This window comes from Sceloporus undulatus, chromosome 2 (genome assembly GCF_019175285.1).
Source record: "Sceloporus undulatus isolate JIND9_A2432 ecotype Alabama chromosome 2, SceUnd_v1.1, whole genome shotgun sequence".
NCBI classification, from domain to species: Eukaryota; Metazoa; Chordata; class Lepidosauria; order Squamata; family Phrynosomatidae; genus Sceloporus; species Sceloporus undulatus.
In genome coordinates, this window is record NC_056523.1 from 55,111,256 (window position 1) to 55,130,350 (window position 19,095).

The window sequence follows — 19,095 nt, forward strand, 5'->3', positions numbered from 1 at the left end:
GTCCAATACACTGTGTATATCTATGTTGTAAATACTGCAAAGGAAGATTAAAACCCTCGTTTAGAGTGAAGATTTGTAAGAGTCATTATTAGTTGAAGACATCTTCACAGATTCCTTCTTCTCGGCGTCCTGTCAACGTGGTTGAACTCTGCAGGTGGTCGTGGTGGACACTGCGCGTCATTTCCATAGGTCCCAACAAGGGTTATGGGCGCAGCACACGAGCCACAACAAAGACCACCTGTCGGGGATCCCAGGGTTGCATTTTGCCCACTGGTACTGTATGTTAAATGTTGCATTCACACTTGACATTTCAGATTTTGTAGCTTTGTTGTAACATTCATCCTCCAAGTTGCTCAGGGCAACATCTCACATGTATGCAATGGCCATTAAAACTTACTACCATTTCTCCTTCCATATAATTAAGAAATGCTTGAAGATTCATGAGCGATCACCAACAAAAAGAAAGTTAGGCTCACAGAATATTGTTCAGAGATCAGGTGATCGATGAAACAGTGTTGTGCCAAGTCTGAAAAATGGTTAGCAGTGTTGGAAGAGAAAAGTTAATAGACTTATGCTATTTTAACAACAGTATCTCCATTTAAGCTTTTGCATCATGTTGCACCTATCACATGGTGGATTTAACTGCCTGACAAAACTAAAAGAGGAAAGAAATCCCATGCTGAATCGCCACAATCAGCCATGAATGGCCATTTAGTTTGTCTGCAGTGGAACAGATCACCTGTGCTTGTAGACGTCCTGTCTCCAGTAAATCATAAGCATCTCAATCTTTTTGTCGGGTTTCGATATGAGAATCTGTCTCTGAATTTCAGTATGAGGGGAGAGAAGCTGATTAAGTGTTTGAGATAAGGTTATGTGACACCACAAGTTAGAAATACCTGAGCTGAATTTGGCCTATTGCCCAAGAACTACATTTTGAGAATATTCAGCTAGGTGGCAGTGAATATTCTTTTTAGATCTCTCTTATCTACTTGAAGAAATAAAAGGTCTCAAGGGCAACACCTGGACAGCACTTAGTCTCCCTTGCTCCATTGCTTTGATTTGGACTTGGCTACCCATCTATCTCTTCAGAGGTTTCTGATGTGGCAAATTAAAATAAAGCTTCAGGCATTTTAGAAAAAAAGATATATGTTTATTTTCTTGAATGAATATTCACCCACACAAATTCATATTCCTCACTAGTATCCCTTCAAAATGGTGCATAAAATGGCACCATTTTATAATATTTACTCAAACTGTTTCAAGAAAAACAAATCTAGATTATACAATAATACACATTTAACTAGGCTAAGGGTGCATATACAAAATCACAGATACAAATTCACTGTCTACATTACCATCTTTTTCTGTGTGATTTTAGATTGTAAGCCTGAGGGCAGGGAATCATCTAATTAAAAATAATAATTGTAAGCCGCTCTGAGAGCCTTTGTGGCTGAAGAGTGGGCCATAAATACACTAAATAATAATTATGAACAATTTGTGGCAATTGTGTTTTCCTTTTGAATTGTGGTTTTTATACCAGTTTTCACTTTGCTTTTATTTTCTGTAGTCATCCAGAGAGAAAGCAGATTGTATCATTTTTTAATATTTGTATTCAACACTATGGATGCCAGCCATGAAAGCCTTCAACTTCACATTATCAGATTCAATAAAATCCATAGCTTTACCTTCCAAGCATTAGGAGATGTAGGCTCAGGTATATCTGTGTATAGACTTTACTACTCCAGACTGGAGGTGGGTGTTCACAAGACAGAGCGCTTGTCTATTAAACAAAAGCAAAACCTTTTTGTAGAAGATTAGCAGAAAAAAGCATAGGATAGAATCCTTTTCCCTGAAACTCTCGGTCTTATGTGCAGGATTTTTTAAAAACAGTCCTGACTCAAGTGGCCTCATTTGCTAGCTTATCAAGTATAGGTTTTTGAAGAGCAATAAAGATGGTTCCAAAAGGTGTATAAAGAATCTCTGTGTGCAAAATAACCTTATTTTCAGGCTGTGTCCTTATTTATCCCATTAATCAATGCAAGCTTAAACAGAAGTGGTAGATTTGCTAATTTTCCTGGATTTCTGGACTGCTGTTCTTACTTTGGAATCCCACGGGGATGAGCTCACGTTCAAACCAGTTTGAGATTGATACTAATAATTTTGAAATGTTTGCCCAGAGGTTCTTCCTTTTTTTAAATATGTGTCTTTATTCTTTTCAGATGGGGTGAGGCCAGAAACAAAGGCACTTCTGACTGCCATCTCCAAGAAGAAGCCCAAGGCAGGGAAGGGGGATACTGCAAAAGAGGATGAAAGCAACAAGGTTGACTCAATCCAGCCTGTTCATATCACCCTTCTGTTCAAAAGATATGTCTTTGATGCACAGAAGAAAATGATTCAGTCTTGAGAAACGTCTGAAGTGTCCTTTAAAGGCTGAACACTAGAATAACTTGCAAGGCAATTACTATGGACATTCTTGTTGGCCACTGCTGGCCTGAGATACTGTGATTTCTGGCTTTACTGTGCTAACCTGCTATGCTGCAGGTAGATAGCACCTGTTAAAACTGCTCTTTCGCACATAATTCAAATATGCCCTCCCTCATGCTCATTCTCTCATACACACAAACACAATATTCTAATCTATATTGTATATGTATTGGATAACATATGAACTTCCTCATATGTTATGATAGTCAGAAATGAGAAAGTAAAAGGCGAACATGGCATGATCAAACTAAATGAGGTATTTAAATTCCTTTTTATACAATAATCCAAATGTGGTATTTGTAAAGCAGGGATTATTTTGTAAATGAGGTTTGTATCTTGAGCACCATTTATAACTGGCTTCAGTGTCAGAACATCTTTAAGGATGTACATAATTTCATGGTCGATATTGTAAACCTTTGCTGTTTCCAGGGTTCGGAACTGCTTTTGTGTAATACTTTTGTACAAGCTTTCCAGATCTGCTGGCTAATGTTTTCTTCTAGGAAAGCTGATAAAATAAGCAACTCAGAGCTACTGTTAAGTATTGTTGAAAGTGAATGTTGCTCAGCATTTCTCAAAGCATACTGCTATCATCAAACTATCATATTATGAGAATTAAAACAAAAACAAGAAATGGCTTGAGATTAGTGGTTTTATTTAGATAGAATATATTTATATTTAGACTTTTATTCATTTGGGTTCTCGTCCTTCTCTCTCTATTTTCTAAGCAAGCAAAGCCAGAGCTGTGAGGGATAGAGTCAAAGTAAGTCACACAGAGTGTCAGGCATGTCAGTTTTCTAGACTATGATTGTCCCTGTTTCCAGAATCTACATACTAGATTGCATGGTATAAAATTAGCACAATTTCCCTTTGTGTGATGGCAATGGGACAAGGATAGGTCTGAACTCGACTCATATGTACAATGTTTGTGTCCCACTAGATTTAGGGAGCACTAACCACCACAGCTTGTATTTATGCTTTCTAATTTATGTATGTATGTATGTATGTATGTGCATTATTTCTACCGGTTATCTTTTTAAAAAGGAACTAGTTTTCTTAGGATTCTCATGTACTTGTTTTCAGTGCATGTTGGTTATCCTGATAGTGATGTGAGCAGTAGACATAAATATATAGAAATGTTAGGGACAAAGTGGGTCTACAGGTCAGTGTAGTAGGTAAGTGTTGTAGCTGTAAGGAACTTCAGCAAATTTCTGAAGGGATGACAATGGAGGAAGAAGAGAAAGAAGGAGGTAAGGAGGATTATTTTTATACACCTGAAAGCATCTCTCCAAGCCAAATGAGTTACAATCGAAATTCCAGGTTCATATAAGGAAGTGTAAAAGGATGCTCACTGAGGCAAGGGTATCTGAGCTGATGGAAGATGACAAAGAAAGGGAACTTGGGGTTGTGGTTGCTGCTTGATTGACCTAGCGAGTCAAAGGGCAAATTCCATGTTGGGGAACACTAGGAAAGGAAAGGTAAATAAAACTGACCTAAATATAAAGTCTTTTACAAATATATGGTACAATCATACTTGGAATACTGTATCCAGTAGTGGCCAGCATGCTTATAAAAATATTTTAATGCTGAGAAAAGTGTAGAATAGGGTAACCCAAACGACCAAGGGACTGGATCACCTCCCCTATAAAGAAAACTTATAGGGGTCATTCCCACTGGCCTATAATGCGGGTCTGGATGCGAATCATGGGTGCATCATTTCCATTTGAGCACAAATCCAACCTGAGTTGCTCCAAAATCGTTCCCATTGAGATTCAAATCTGATACGAATTATCTAGGAAAACCCGAATTATAGGTCGATAAATCGGTTTTAAAAACCAGTGGTTTTAAAGCGAGTTTTCCTGTGCCTCCTGAGTCTGATTCGGGGGAAATGAATGGGAACAAAAGGGTGTCTGATTCAGGAACCTGGAGATGGGAGGAGGAGCGCTCAAGGGGCTGGCCTGTGGGTGTCACCCTCTTTGTTCTCTTTTTGCATCACTGGCGCCATTTTCTTCCGTTCGCATAGCCTTTCCCCCAGTGGACTGGGAAGCAGGGTAAGGCGATCGCACTACATTGAGCTCCAAATGCAGTAAACACATTACTCCACCTGCAACCTCCCCTCTGCTCCACATTCATAGACCGACGTGTGAGGAGAGCCATTGAACACCAATTTTTACTAATTTTTTTTCTTTTTTTGCCTCTGCCTGAGCAGCAGATGGGCTTTGCAGTACATGCCTGCATGATCGCCCCCCAGACAGCCCAGGGAGCGATGGGGGAGGCAAAGGGATTTGGGGAAATAGAGGCTCCTCTTCTCTCTTTCTCAGAGGAACTATGGGGAGACACAGAAGAGCCTGGACGCCAAGGGATTTGGGGCAAATAGAGGCTCCTTTTCTCTCTTCCCCAGAGGAACTATGGGGAGATACAGAAGAGCCTCGGATGCCAAGGGATTTGGGGCAAATAGAGGCTCCTCTTCTCTCTTCCCCAGAGGAACTATGGGGAGATACAGAAGAGCCTGGACGCCAAGGGATTTGAGGGGAATAGAGGCTCCTTCTCTCTTTCCCAGAGGAACTATGGGAAGACACAGAAGAGCCTTGGATGCAAGGGGTTTAGGACGAATAGAGGCGCCTTCTCTCTTTTCCAGAGGAACTATGGTGAGATACAGAAGAGGCTGGACGCCAAGGGATTGGGGGCAAAGAGAGGCTCCCTTTTCCCTTTCCCAGAGGGGAAAAGTGCCTAAGTGACTGATTGGCTGTGACGTCAAGCACTTAAGTGCTTGCTTGACAGCCGCTTTAAAAAAAAGAGGTTCCGGAAGGGCAATGGGAACGGGGAGCAAAATAACCCGCTTCAAATTACCCCAGAGAAAATACCAATGGGAACGGAAACAGGGGTAAAAAAACCTGGGTCTGTTTGCACCCGTTTTTAATGGGAAAGATGGGTCAGATTCGAGTCAGAATCGCAGCAAAATAAGCCACTTTTTTTGCCCAGTGGGAATGGCACGATAGTGTTTGGACTTAGGAGGGAAGGAACATGATAGAGGTAATGAAATGATGCATATGTGAAGAAAGAGGAATTTTTTCTCCATCTCTCAGTTTTACAAGAACCAGGGGTCACTCACTGAAGCTGAATGATGGGGGATGCAGTACATAGTTAAACTATGGAATTAGCTTCCACAGCTTTTTTTTTAGTAACGTGTGCAAACCTATATGATTTTTAAACAGGATTAAACTAATTTGGGAAGGATGGGGGTATCACTAGTTTCTAATTATTATGGCTATATATTAGCTTCAGTATCAAGGCAGTGTGGTTGTCAATACCTGTTGCTGGAGATTTTCCCTTGTCCTCTCGCTTGTAACCTTACCATAGGTATCTGGTTGGCCACTTTGAGAAAGGAACGCTGGACCTCATTGGCCATTAGTTTGATCTAGAAGAGCTCTTTTTATTTTCTTAATACGACTATGATTCAAAGGACTGTGGTCTTCAATAAGCTCAAAATAGTGTTTCAACGCTTACATAGCTTTTCACTGTTTATTTCATTTATAATGGGGGGGGGGTGATTTCTCACTCTTAGCATTATGATCTTTTCCATTAACAAAGCAAAGCCATGTGCTATGTTATGGTACCTTTATGCGTTTGTGTTCTAAACTAAGGGGGAGGAAAAATGCTTAAAACTCTTTCTACTGCATAGTCTTGTATTGTGGCAAATTTGGTGGTGAACTTAGTTTAGGCAGTGCTCGTTTAAATCCAAGAGAAGAAAAGTGCTGTGCAGAGTGATCTTGAGCAATTTCTGCTGAATAAGTGAGTCCCAGCCAAGGCTTTAGTACATCCTTTAGGATTATGGGGTGTGCTTTCAGCATTATCCACAAGAAATTAGGCAGGCGAATTCAGTTATTACTTTGTGCTACCAGACTCAGTGAGGAAAAGAAGTTATCTTTGTAGAGGAAAAAATTGCACTTTCTCTTCTTGTCAGAATCCTTCAGAGCAATATTGGCTATGTGCTGCTATGAATGGCCTCTGAAGGCTAACACAATTGAGAGAAGATGAGTACAAGCATAATGCATCTCAGTTTTTTAGAACCATGGTTCTTTTTTATTACATGTTTTGTTCAAATTGGTCATTAATAACTAGTATTGTACTTGTCTTCTGCATATGCATGCACATGACTGCACAGACACACACAGACATATGCATATATAGATATAGTTATTTCTGGTTGTGTGCCTTCAAGGCGTTTCTGATTTACGGCAACCCTAAGGTAATCCTATCATGGGGTTTTCTGGGGCTGGGAGTGTGTGAGTTGCCCATTGTCTCCCAGCAGGTTTCCACGGCTGAGCAGGGAAATCGAACCCTGATCTCTGACCAGTGTTCAAACTGCAACACCATGTTGGCTCTGTATATAGATAGGTAGATATACGCACGTGTGGGGGGGGGAATAGGCGTAGATGTGTGTGCATGCACACACATACACATCTTGTAAGGTAAGTGTTTATCATTATCTATATATTGCAGATATAATATGATTTTATTAGCTGGACAGAGAATGTTTGTTGGTGAGCAGCCATAAAAATCTGGTGAACACATTTAAAAGACTAGGCTGCACATACAGGGTCACATCAGGACAAGTGAGATCCAGTTCCAAAGTCCCACACAGCCATGAAACCTGCTTAGTTACATTAGGCCAGTTTCTAGCTCTTATCTTAGCCTACTTCACAGTGAGAAAGGGAGAAGAAAATGGGTTGGGGAGAACAAGCCATGCATGCCACTTTGAGATTCTTGGGGAAAGACAGATGGAAATAGATATCAAATAAATAATCGGCTCAGCTGAATTGGACCCTTGGACATCCAATCCATGCTTATAATTGGGACGCTAAATTCATTCTCAAAACAGTACCATTACTTACCTTCAGTGTTTCATAAAATGCAGTTTACTATATCCGATATCAAATCTACTATACTTCCTTATGTAAAACTGGGCCCTGAAAAAAATAAAATGAAGGAAACAATCTGTCAAAACTTAGGGAGTTTTCTGATATTTTCCCCAACATCAATGTAGTGGATATGAATTTACCAGTTTCCTTATCTGTCTCTTCTTGTCCCTCAATGATTTTTTTTAAAAAAAGGTGTTCACTACAGAACAGAAATGAAAGAGAAATGTAAATTAGGCAATACATACCTTTCTAACTTCTCCCCAACACTCTAATTACTGTGGCTTTATTTAGACTAGTATCAGCTCAGTAACCTTCTTAATGTTAAACACTATAGTACCCAAGAGATAAACTAAAGCAAAACTAAACCTTTTCTTAGTGTTACATCAGCTTTGAAAATGTAGATAGTTTTTAACAGAGGGGAGCTTTCAAAGCTACATCTCCTTCCATGTGTATTCCTCGGTGGTGCAAATCCAAGTGTGTAGTCGACACTGTTGCTGAACATCCACATTAGTGCTCAGTTACAATAAACAGGAGTTCAAATATGTTGAGGGTGCATTTAATTGAATTACTGTATATACATATCTATAAGTCAAGAAATTTATGTCCAAAAATTGACCACAAAATCCCAGGTTGACTTATTTACATGTCAGTATGGTAATTTGATAGCAGCTCTTTCAGATTTCCCCATGTAGTCAGGAGAGCAGTTTATTTCTCTCTTGCATGAAGCAGGAAGAGTCCTGGGTGATTGCTTGCTTTAAAACAGAGTTCCTCTCCCACCCGCTGTCTGAGGAGTGAAGGACAAAAGGAAAGCTGAAACGATGAAGCAAAAAGCCTCAATTATAGTCTCTCTTGCTGCCTGCACACATACACACACTGAAGGAGCCTCCAAATTTTACCTTCGACTTGTCCATGGGTCATGGCAAAATCCATACTTTTGGCCCCAAAACCAGTCCTCAACTTATACATGAGGTCGACTTATAATCAAGTATATACAGTAACTGTGTGTGTGGACACAGGCCTGCACTGGTTAATGCAGATTTGCTTCCTCTCACTTTGTGCCTTGCTGTGCTTCAGCAAACTTTGAAGTTACTATGTAAAGGGAAATGAATGTCAAGTATATTTCACCTGACATTTTGTTCTATTTCCCCACATTCATCATTTGCTTTCATTGCCATCCTCCTCTTCTTGACAATCTGTGCTGTAATTAATTGCTGTGGGATTTGGTCCTTTGGAAAACATTTTGAAGTCATCACATATATTGTATATGTAGTCATAAAGAATCAGCATGTGTTTTATAGACTACAGCAAAGCATTTGATTGTATAGCTCACAAAAAACCAAGGAATGCACTCAAAGAAATGGTGCGTGCCACGACATCTAATAGGCCTGATGAGGAATCTGTACCAAGGACAGGAGGCCACCATCAGAACAGAATTTGGGGAAACAGAGTGGTTCCCAATAGGCAAAAGGGTCAGGCAAGGCTATATCCTATCAGCTTACTTGTTTAACTTATATGCTGAAAGCATCATAAGAAAAGCAGAATTAGAATCAGAAAATGAAGGAGTGAAGGTAGGAGGAAGCAACATTAACAACCTAAGATATGCAGACAATACCATAATATTAGCAGAAGGCATTCAGGAATTAGAACAGTTAGTAAGGAAAATCAAAGATGAAAGTGCAAAGGCAGGTCTGATGCTGACCATTAAACAGAAATAATGACCACAGAAGAAATACACAAATTCAATCTAGACAATGAGGAAATTGAAATAATTAAAGAATTCCCATATCTAGGATCAAATATTAACCAGAATGGACACTGCAGTCAAGAAATAAGAAGACTAGGAATGGGAAGGGCAGCTATGAAATAACTGGAAAAGATACTGAAGAGCAAAGACATTCAACTGAGTACTAAAGTCAGAATCGTTCAGGCCATTGTATTCTCAATTACGATGTATGGATGTGAGAGCTGGACAGTGAAGGAAGCAGACATAAAGTAAATCAACTCATTTGACATGTGGTGCTGGAGAAGAGTACTTAGGATACCATGTTCAGCCAAGAAGACAAACAAATGGGTTCTTGAACAGATCAGACCAGGGCTCTCCTTGGAAGCAAAAACGATCAAGTTGAGACTATCGTACTTTGGCCACATAATGAGAAGGCACAGATCACTAGACAAAACAATAATGCTAGGAAAGGTAGAGGATAGAAGAAAGAGAGGAAGACCCCAAACCAGATGAATAGACTCAGTCGGAAGGGTTATGGTCAAGGGCTTGCAGGATCTGGGCAGGTCAGTAGCGGATAGGAATCCTTGGAGATGTCTCGTCCACAGGGCTCCATGAGTCAGAACCGACTTGAGGGCAGCTAACAACAAGTCATAAAGAAGGGAGCATATTCAGATATACTTTTTATACTACTGTGCAAACTTCTGGAAAGGAACAGGCCTTCTAGGTGGACTCAGAGTGTTGGTTATATTGGGAAATGGAGTATGTTGCTTTTATTTGATATTTTTATTTTTATTATAATGTGTTTTTTAAATTTTTTTATTTTTGAGCTGCCTTGGGTCTCATTCTGCGAGAAAGGCAGGTAAGTAAGTAAGTATGTAAGTAAATGACTTGAGCTTACTGGCCTAAGCCCAGCTACTGGGCCCAGCAAATAAATGGCTGAATGATAAGGCAACCATTATACAAATCTTATAATTCAGTGGATCTACTCTACTTAAGCTAGCAAATAGGTTTTAGACTACTGTTTTCCCATCTATCTCCCTTTTAAAAAATGTAACCTTTGAGCAATATTTAAAAAACCATATTTTTAGTCCCCCTTTGTTTGACTGAAAAATATCCCTGTTCTTTAGGATTTGGTGTTAAATAAACCTCTGTCTTGAGTTATTCTACACCTGTATTTTGTCTGTCACTATGAGCCCAGTATTAATAAAGGACAAAAAGCTAAGAATGGTTCCTCCACCTCCCCTTCTAGTTCATTCTAAAGGAAAACAGAAGTGCACCCAGGAACTTTGATTATAATGTACTATTACCACTGATCTCTGGCTACTGTCCTGAGGCTGTTGGATACACATTCAGAAAACGAGTGAAATGGTGGAACCAAATGATTACAGGAAAATCAAAGCTTTTAAAGACATTTGTAGGATGAACAGATGTTCAAACGTTCTTTTATTTGGGCTCCAGACAGACGCAGCCGAGATTTTGCTTTCATCCTAGTAATCGGTGCATTATGGTGTAATTTGTAAAAATGGCATTAAAAATATTAACAGGGTCATATTGTGATCTACTGACTCTGTATCATTAAGCCGTGAAGCTCCAGAATGGCAGCAGGGAAAAAGAGTTAAATGTTGTGGAACATGTTGTACTGATAGCATATGTTACGGGAGACAATGCTACATAAATACTGCAATAGTAAAAGGTTTGAAAGAGAGACTGAGAAAAGCCAGAAAATGCCAGACTGATACTGATGCACAAGGCCTGATGTATGCTGGTTTGAGCAGAAAATGGTGTGGGATGGGGGAACCATATAGAAAAAGTTGTTTTGAAGAGCTGTTTTCAACAGCTTCTCCCTGCTGCTGGAATTTATTTAACTGTTTTGATCCCAGTGAACTCAATTGCCACTCGTGCATGATGACAATAAGGATTATTATTAATTTAAATCGAGTTGCTTTTCTGTTTGCAACACTCAAAGTGACTCACAAGAAATGAAACCAGAGCTTAATAACACAGATGATAACGCTCTTTATTTTCTCACAGTTAAATCAGTTAAGCACTGGTGCTGACAGGAAATCTAAGCCTTGCCTAATTCTGGCTATTTATGACACATTCCATAAGCATAAATTTATTAACACTGAGGCCTTTACCCATGTTGCTGCTATACTAGAGCCCTTTAGAGATGCTGAAGCATTGCCTCTCTATGATCAGCTGGAAGTAAAATTAAAATGGAGGTTCCACATGAGCACAAAACACACCATGTTATCCAACAATGTCATTCCCAATAGCCAAGACTCTTCAGTGCTGTCAACTAATAAATACGTTTTATTCCACAAAGGTTTGATATTAAGGCTTTCAACTGTTAAGCTGTAGGTTTCAGATGTTAATTGAAAGTTTATTTATTTTAGCTCCCTCCCTAGGGAATGATAAGTTAACTTGTTGAGCTGTTGGGTGCCTTCAAGTTGTTTCTGTCTTATGGTGACTCTAAGGCAATCCTGTTAGAGGGGTTTCTTGATAAGATTTTTTTTTCAGAGGCGGTTTTCTATTGCCTTTCTCTGAGGTTGAGACTGTGTGTGACTTGCCCAGCGTCACCCAGTGGGGATTCTGTTGGGTCTTCTAGGACAGGTCTACAGTGGCCAGAATACTCCAGGTTGTCACCGGAGTATCCTGGCCCTGAGTTCCCTCTGAATATGCCCGTTTTCTACACTCTTTTGTGCAGGTTTTCAATTCTTGCAGTGAATGATTGGTGGCTGACTTCCCACACAGTCCCTGTTTGTTGCCCAGGGCCACTGCTGAGGTCAGAACCCTAAGGCGATCCTATCACAGGAGTTTCTTGCCACAGTTCCTTCAGAGGGAGATAGCTTTCAGAGGGAATTTGCTATTGCTGTTGCCAGCCATGTTATCGACTAGGTTCCTATTTCTGACCTTAGAACAATTTGCATCTGCAGCAGCAACACCAGGCAGCTCATAGAGACCACAAGTGCAGGCAGCGACTATTGTCACTGCAAAAAAAAAAAAAAAAAGTTGAAAACCCACAGCAAGAGGAAGAAGCCCCGAATCAGATGCAGGCATCATGAAGACAATCTGCCCCTGATTCAGAGTTTTGGCCCTACAAAATGTAAATAGGATGCAATAAGCTCTGGGGTAATTTGGGAAAAATTGTCTATGTAAACAAATCCCCAGAGCCCTAAGCCAGCAATGACACCACCAAAAATTCAATTGCTCTTTTCTAAAAAGACCAAACAAACAACACTTTAGGACAATATCACCACATGTGATCTACTGTCCCAATTGCAAGACAATCCTGCCAATGGTTTTGTGAAATGTTACTGCTTATTTTGGGAAACTTAACTTATGTTAAATGCCATCTATGAACAGTCTTCAATATACATTCCCTGAATGGGGCTGATAATTGATTTTTCAGAGGTCCTGCTCCATCTTTTGGCCCACTGTGCTTCTGAAGTTGGGGTCAAGTCCCCATAATATTCTTGAACTATTCCCTCATTCACTTACTGTGTGCCTTCAAGTAGTTTCTGTATTAAGGTGACCCTAAGGCAAAACTACCACGGGGGTTTCTCGGCAAGATTTGTTCAGAGGGGGTTTGTCTTTGCCTTCCTCTGAAGCTGAAAGAGTGTGACTTGTCCAAGGTCACTTAGTGGGTTTTCATGGTTAGTGGAGATATGAACCCTGGTCTCCAGAGTCCTAGTCCAAAAACCAAACCACTACACCACACTGGTTCTCTCTTCAGTTATATCTTTATATAAAACAGCTCTTTAATTGTTTAAGAGGGAAAAATACATGCAGACTCAAATCTAGTCATCACTGTGGATCCCTAAGTGCCTGTGTTGTTGTTGTGTACCTTCTAGTCATTTCAGACTTATGGTGACTCTAAGGCAAACCTATTATAGGGTTTTCTTGGTAAGTTTCTTCAGAAGGGGTTTGCCATTGCCATCCTCCGAGGCTGTGTGACTTGCCCAAAGTCACCCAGTGGGTTTCTATGGCCAGATCAGGATTCCAGCACTGGTCTCCCAGTATCCTAGTCCAACACTCACACCACTATACCATGCTGGTCCTAGGAAAAGATGAAATTTGTGGGGTCTTTTTTACAAAGTATACTCCATTTGAATTTCAGATGGCTTTTTGCCAGAATCTGTTCCAATGATATCCATTGTTTTTAGTAAGTGGATCATCGAGTAGGGGGCTTTCTAAAGGAAACAGCCCAGCAAAATAGATAAGGAAGGGAAGCCCCACAATTTGAGAAGAGGAGGGGATTAAGACAAAGGAGCAAAGCTAGCCCTAGGGGTCTCACGACTTGATTACTGTAACGTCCTCCTGGCTGGGCTTCCTCTTTCTCACCTCTGTCCTTTTATTTCTGTCCAGCATTCAGCTGCACGCATTATCACTTCTGCCCACCGCTCTGACCACATCTCTCCTGTGTTGGCATCCCTTCACTGGCTTCCCCTCCCTTTCCGCATTCAGTATAAGCTCCTGCTGTCGACGTTTAAAGCCCTCCATGGGCTGGCCCCTCCTTACTTATCAGACCTTCTTTCTCTTCACCTTCCCACCAGGGCCCTCCGTTCTGGTAGTCAACATATGCTGTCCCAGCCCAGGATTTCCTCTGCCCCATCTCGGATTTGCCCCTTTTCACTCGCTGCCCCTCACTCCTGGAACCTTCTTCCTCCACAAGCAAGAGCCATCACTTCTTTAACCAGCTTCAAAACAGAGTTGAATACCATCCTGTTCAGGGAAGCGTTCCCAGGCATTGCATAACTGTCACTTGCTATTTGATGTTCTTTTGTTGCCTGTTTTATTGAATCATTTCCTATATTGCCATGTACTTTATATGTATTATGCTACTAGAGAGGTCCCTTCCCCACCACCACTCCCTTCTCCTTTTGTGTTGTGTCTTTCTAGATTATAAGCCTGAGGGCAGGAAACCGTCCAATTAAAAAGATTGTATGTACAGCGCTGTGTAAATTTACAGCGCTTTATAAATAAAGGTTAATAATAATAATAATAGCTTTGCTTCACACCTTACCTATCCAGTACATGGGTGAAGTCATTACCTCACCATTGATAAGATAAGCAACTAACGTGTGCTCCAGTGGGTATGTCAGTTGGGTAGAGATATAGCACTTAGCCAGACATAACATGGGGCTTCTGGAACACAAGGAAAGCACTACCTTTGAACTGATCAAAGGTTGTGTGTGTGTGTGCACATGTGCAAGAACTGAGGTAGGAAAGTAATTTGTGGAATTTCAGGAAGAGCAGGGTGGCCTTTTGCTTATATCCCCAGAGACTAAATATAATTCCCCACCCTTGCCTCCAGTTACTGGTTTGATGGTGAAGAGAATATGCTGCTCCTCCATGGAAAAGATCACAACGGTGAGGGGCAGGTGTGTCCCCTGTGAACTTTCATGTGTACATAAATGCAATCCAAGATTTAAGCATCTCTAAGCATAAAGGTGCATCCCTTAACTGTTATTGTTATATCTGCATTTTTAAAAGTGTCTTTTTATTTGTAATTTATTCTTTCTTTTTTCCCCATCACTTCCCAGCCTTTTGGCTAAGATCAAGTGTAATTTATTCTTTTTTATACCCAATTATAGTGTTCCCATTCTGCTCCTAGTTTAGGTCAATTGGATGTTTTGTTTTGGCTCCACTTCTATTCTTTAGGCTTGAAATATATATATGTGAAGAGCACAGTTAATATTTGTCTAATTTGATCAGAAGCCACATCCTGGGGATTAAACTGCGTAATGCACCCATCCATCTTTGAGGGAAATGGAGCCCCCATCATCATGTCAATATTTCTCTATTTGGTTCCCTCTTTATCTCCCTCAATACAATTAGAAAACAGTGAAGAGTTTATTTTAAAAGAATGAGAAAATAATTAAACTCCCTAGGTAATAATAATTCAATGTTCTAGAAACTTTAGTAGTTATATTCTCTCTGTCTCTCTCAAAGGCGAGATGTCAGAGTTCTCTGTTATTTGCATAAAATGCCTTGAATGCAAGGCAGAATGAATGCTTGAAATCATTCCTGTGTGAAAGAGCCAAACTGGTGTGAGAGAACCAATCTGGTGCCACTCACAACCTGCAGCTAGATGAAGAAACCACACAACAACACACTCCAGCAAGGTGCAAACAGACTTCTAGTTAATTCTGCATTTGGAAACAGAAGGGACCAATAAATAAATAAATAAATAAATAAATAAATAAAGCAAGTTTATTATTAACCAAAGCATTAAAAAAGCTACTTTTTTGGACTTAACAATTCCCAGAATCCCCTAACCATTACAATATTGACCACATTATGTATTCTTCCTGGAATATTCTTGTAGGGCAGTAATGGGCAATTGTGGTGAGCCTGCGGGTGAATTTCTTGCCCCTCAGACCCTCCAAGAGCCACATGGATGCCCCCAAAAGTTCCCAAACAAAACAAAAGGAAAGAAATTGAAAGAAATTAGTGGTTTCAGCATTGGATTATGACTCTGAAGATGATGATAATAATGATAATGATAATGATAATGATAATGATAATAAATATTTATTTATATCCCACCTCTTCTGTTTTGAGGATCGAGGCGGGTCAGTTCCCTGATCATCCATGGAAACTGTTTGTTTTAATTTCTGTAAGCCACCTTGAGTCCCATACTGGGGAAAAGACAGAGTGGTGATGAAGAATCCTGATGGAGCCACTTCAGTCCTGAGGGAGAGGCAGGATAAAAATAAAAATTCTATTCTAAGAAGATGACAACAAGAATAAGGTGATCATTCTTGTAAATTCTCCAGGATGTTTTAGGGTCATATTGTACCAGTCTGGGGAAGATCTTTGAAATTTACAGCCACAACAACTATACTCACAAGTCAATCAAAAACACTGTGAATGGCCAGTGCTTGTAGCTTTGCCACCATGTCAAAAAGGTCACATTCAGTCAGTCCTAAGATTCACCACAATCCTTGGAAACTCTCTCACCACCACCACAAAACAACTGAAGCTCCAGAATGGCCCAGTGGAGGAAAATGGTATAAGAAATGGGAGAGGTTGGAACTATCCATATGTTCACAATACTTGGATTGTCACATTGACTCAACAACAGCAGAACAGCACAACAATACAACATAGCACAAACACATACACTGAGCTGAATGTGTGTGATTTTTATTAATAAAGACCCCCCCCCCAAAAAAAAAAAAACCAAAACACAATAGACTGACAGTTGGCACACTGTGCGGGACACTGTTTTCATTAATGTGTTGTGAACTGGTACCATGTGTTTGCAAATCATCAGAAATATAGGTAAACAGGAGAGTTGTACAGTTCTGTAAGGTGCAATCTTTCAGACAACTGGCTTCTCATGAAATTAGCACACCCATCATACTAAGGTCTTAATGGTTGTTTGCATTTACCCAGAAAAAGAGAGAGAAATAGGCTGTCCTGAGGGCAGGATGCCTGGTATCCTCATTCCATTTTTGTTTCATTTAATGAGTTGTGGAGTTGTCTCTAGGCAGTCAGAGCGACAGCGCTTTATGAGATACCTTGTGCTCTAACAAAAGAGATTTGTTCAGAAAGTGCTATTTGACTCATGTTACTGAAATGGGTACAAGGGATGGGAGGCAACATGGCTTTGTCCAGAATAATTTACTTCAAATGCTAACACAGCATGCTCTTTGAAAAAGCAACAAAACCTTTTTCAGTTGGTTCATAAAGCTTGCTAATTTACAGCATTAGTTGTGCCGGCTAGTTCTATTTCTTTAATTAGGAATTTTAATTAGTACATGCTGTGTATTAAGATGTCGGAGCTGTTGCCGGCGGTTCGGCGTGCAGAAGGATCATCTGTCTCTCCCGGGCTGCTGCGTGGCAGGGATTAGGTGTGCCCCCTTCTACCTAGGGGTATCTTTCACTCCCTTTGCCAGATCATCTGCAGTATTGTCCCAAACATCTGTCTAATCAGCTCTTGTTGGTTTCAGGTTGGAAACAGAAGGATTTTCATTTGTTTCTGTTTCAAAATATGTATGTATATATGTCAGTGTTAATGTGCGCAGAATGAAATTAGTTCAGACACAGCTGTGATGGTGTATGTTCATGTAAAGTCAGGGATGAATTGGACAAGTGGTCAGTGTACGCAAGATGTTTTGTACACTGGCCAGCATTTCAAAGAAAGGCTGAAGAATACATTGGCAGTTTAAGCATGAGGTTTGTATATTGTCTAGTTGATATGTATTGTAATTCCTTTTGAGTCTTTGCTGGCATATCTCAGTTAACAACGCCTTTGACAAAAAAGATCCTTTTTGCAAAGTCTTTTTATACCTGCTTCCTTTCTTCTTCTTCTTTTCCTCTGTGTAGTTGGAAGCTTTTAAACAACAACAACATCTGCTTTGGGAGAATTAGGGCTGGAGAAACACCGACCTCTGGTGCCAGGTTGCAGTAGCATGTCTGCAGTAAACAATGCAATAAAGCTTGATCTGGGAAAGAATGGGATTCTACTCTAGTGAGTCCTATTGTGGCAGTGTGCCTGCCTACATAGGACAAGGCCAACAGCAGCTGCCTTCAGAGTCCCTTACTGAGCATTCATGAACAGCAAAACAGAGGAGAGGGAAAGCACATTACCTTCCCACTCCATTCCCACAGCATGTTAAAAACAACAACAACATAAATCTGAGCACCCAAGTGAAAATCATAGGAAAAGCTGAAGCTGGTGTTTTTTTTTAAAAAAAAAATCCCTAGATAAATTTTGGAAGAAGCTTTCAAGTGGTCTCTAGACATTTCAAAATGTTCACTTATGCAAAGCTTATCTGACCTGGTTGTTTCACTTCACATTTCACATATGCATATCACCAATTTTGAATGAAAGGTTTGCTCAGACATATGGAACTGCTCTTCTTTTTTTGTGGTGAAGGAACCTATCCCTTTTCTTTGCATATTATTTCTGCCTCTATGACCAAATCTTCTGTTGAAAAATGAATGACTAGGAATACATCTACTTTGTTAACTGAGGTACAGTATATCTCTATAGTGGCAACCACACTTCAGAAATAATCTAATCTAACACTGCTTTAACTGTCATATGTCCACCCTATGCAATCCTGGATTTTTTTAATTTGTTGTGGCCCAGAGCTGTCAAATAACACAGATTGTGATTCGGATCTGCTCCATGTTTGTAACCAGTTTCAAACGATCCCTCGTTTTCATTATAAACTTGAATCTGTTTTCTTTTCTTTTCTTTTTTTTGTCCTCATTTATGCTGTTTCAAGCCGGGGATGGGGGAAGCCGGTGATGGAGCACAAGCCGGCAGGAGGAGAGAGAGCCAAGTCCGGGGACAGTGAGCAGGCACCAGGGAAGCCAAGTGAGGGAAGCCAAGCAGGAAGGAAGGAAGGCACCGGGGGCACAGAGGAGGAGGATGAAGGGGAGGACAATTTTAAAAATATATATATAATTTTTGATTGATTTTGCAACTACTTGTCTTGCAAGTAGTTGCAAAATCAATCACATATTCTATCAATTTAATTTTTAAAAAACACAAGTAAACAGGCAGCGCTGCAAGGGGGGAAATGGTGGATCTGTCAAAACGTCACCCCTTTGCCATTTGTCCCTTCCCTCAGAAACAACTGATTCTGATCTGGCATTCCCACTGTTAGGAATCGCGTCAGAACTGATTCTTCTCAAAAGAACCTCAAAAGAACTGTTACCAAAAAACCCCAGGCTTTTTGCGTTTGCTCCACTTTATTTCCCCTGGAATCGATCAAATGAGGATCAGGATCGATTTCCAGTGGGAGCTAGGGGCATATAGCTCGAATCAGGATTCACGGCTTTCCATAGTGGGAACAACCCCAGAGAAGACTAAATGCCTCATAAAACTACAATGCCCAGAATCCCATAGCATTGAGCCATGGCAGTTAAAGTGGTGTCAACTTGTATTATTTCTGCTGTGTGGATGCAGCCTAGATCTTCTACTCAACTCACATTAATACCATGTTT

General features: G+C 40.3%; 1 protein-coding gene across 1 annotated transcript in view; it reads left to right on the forward strand.

Moving 5' to 3' along the window:
* EEFSEC (eukaryotic elongation factor, selenocysteine-tRNA specific) overlaps positions 1-3,118 on the forward strand; it is a 224,343-nt gene extending 221,225 nt beyond the window's left edge. The window contains exon 7 of the mRNA XM_042453409.1: positions 2,220-3,118. Coding sequence (XP_042309343.1) covers positions 2,220-2,404 — 185 coding nt within the window. The 3' untranslated portion in view covers positions 2,405-3,118. The remainder of the gene's footprint in view (positions 1-2,219) is intronic.
* Positions 3,119-19,095: the final 15,977 nt, after the last annotated feature.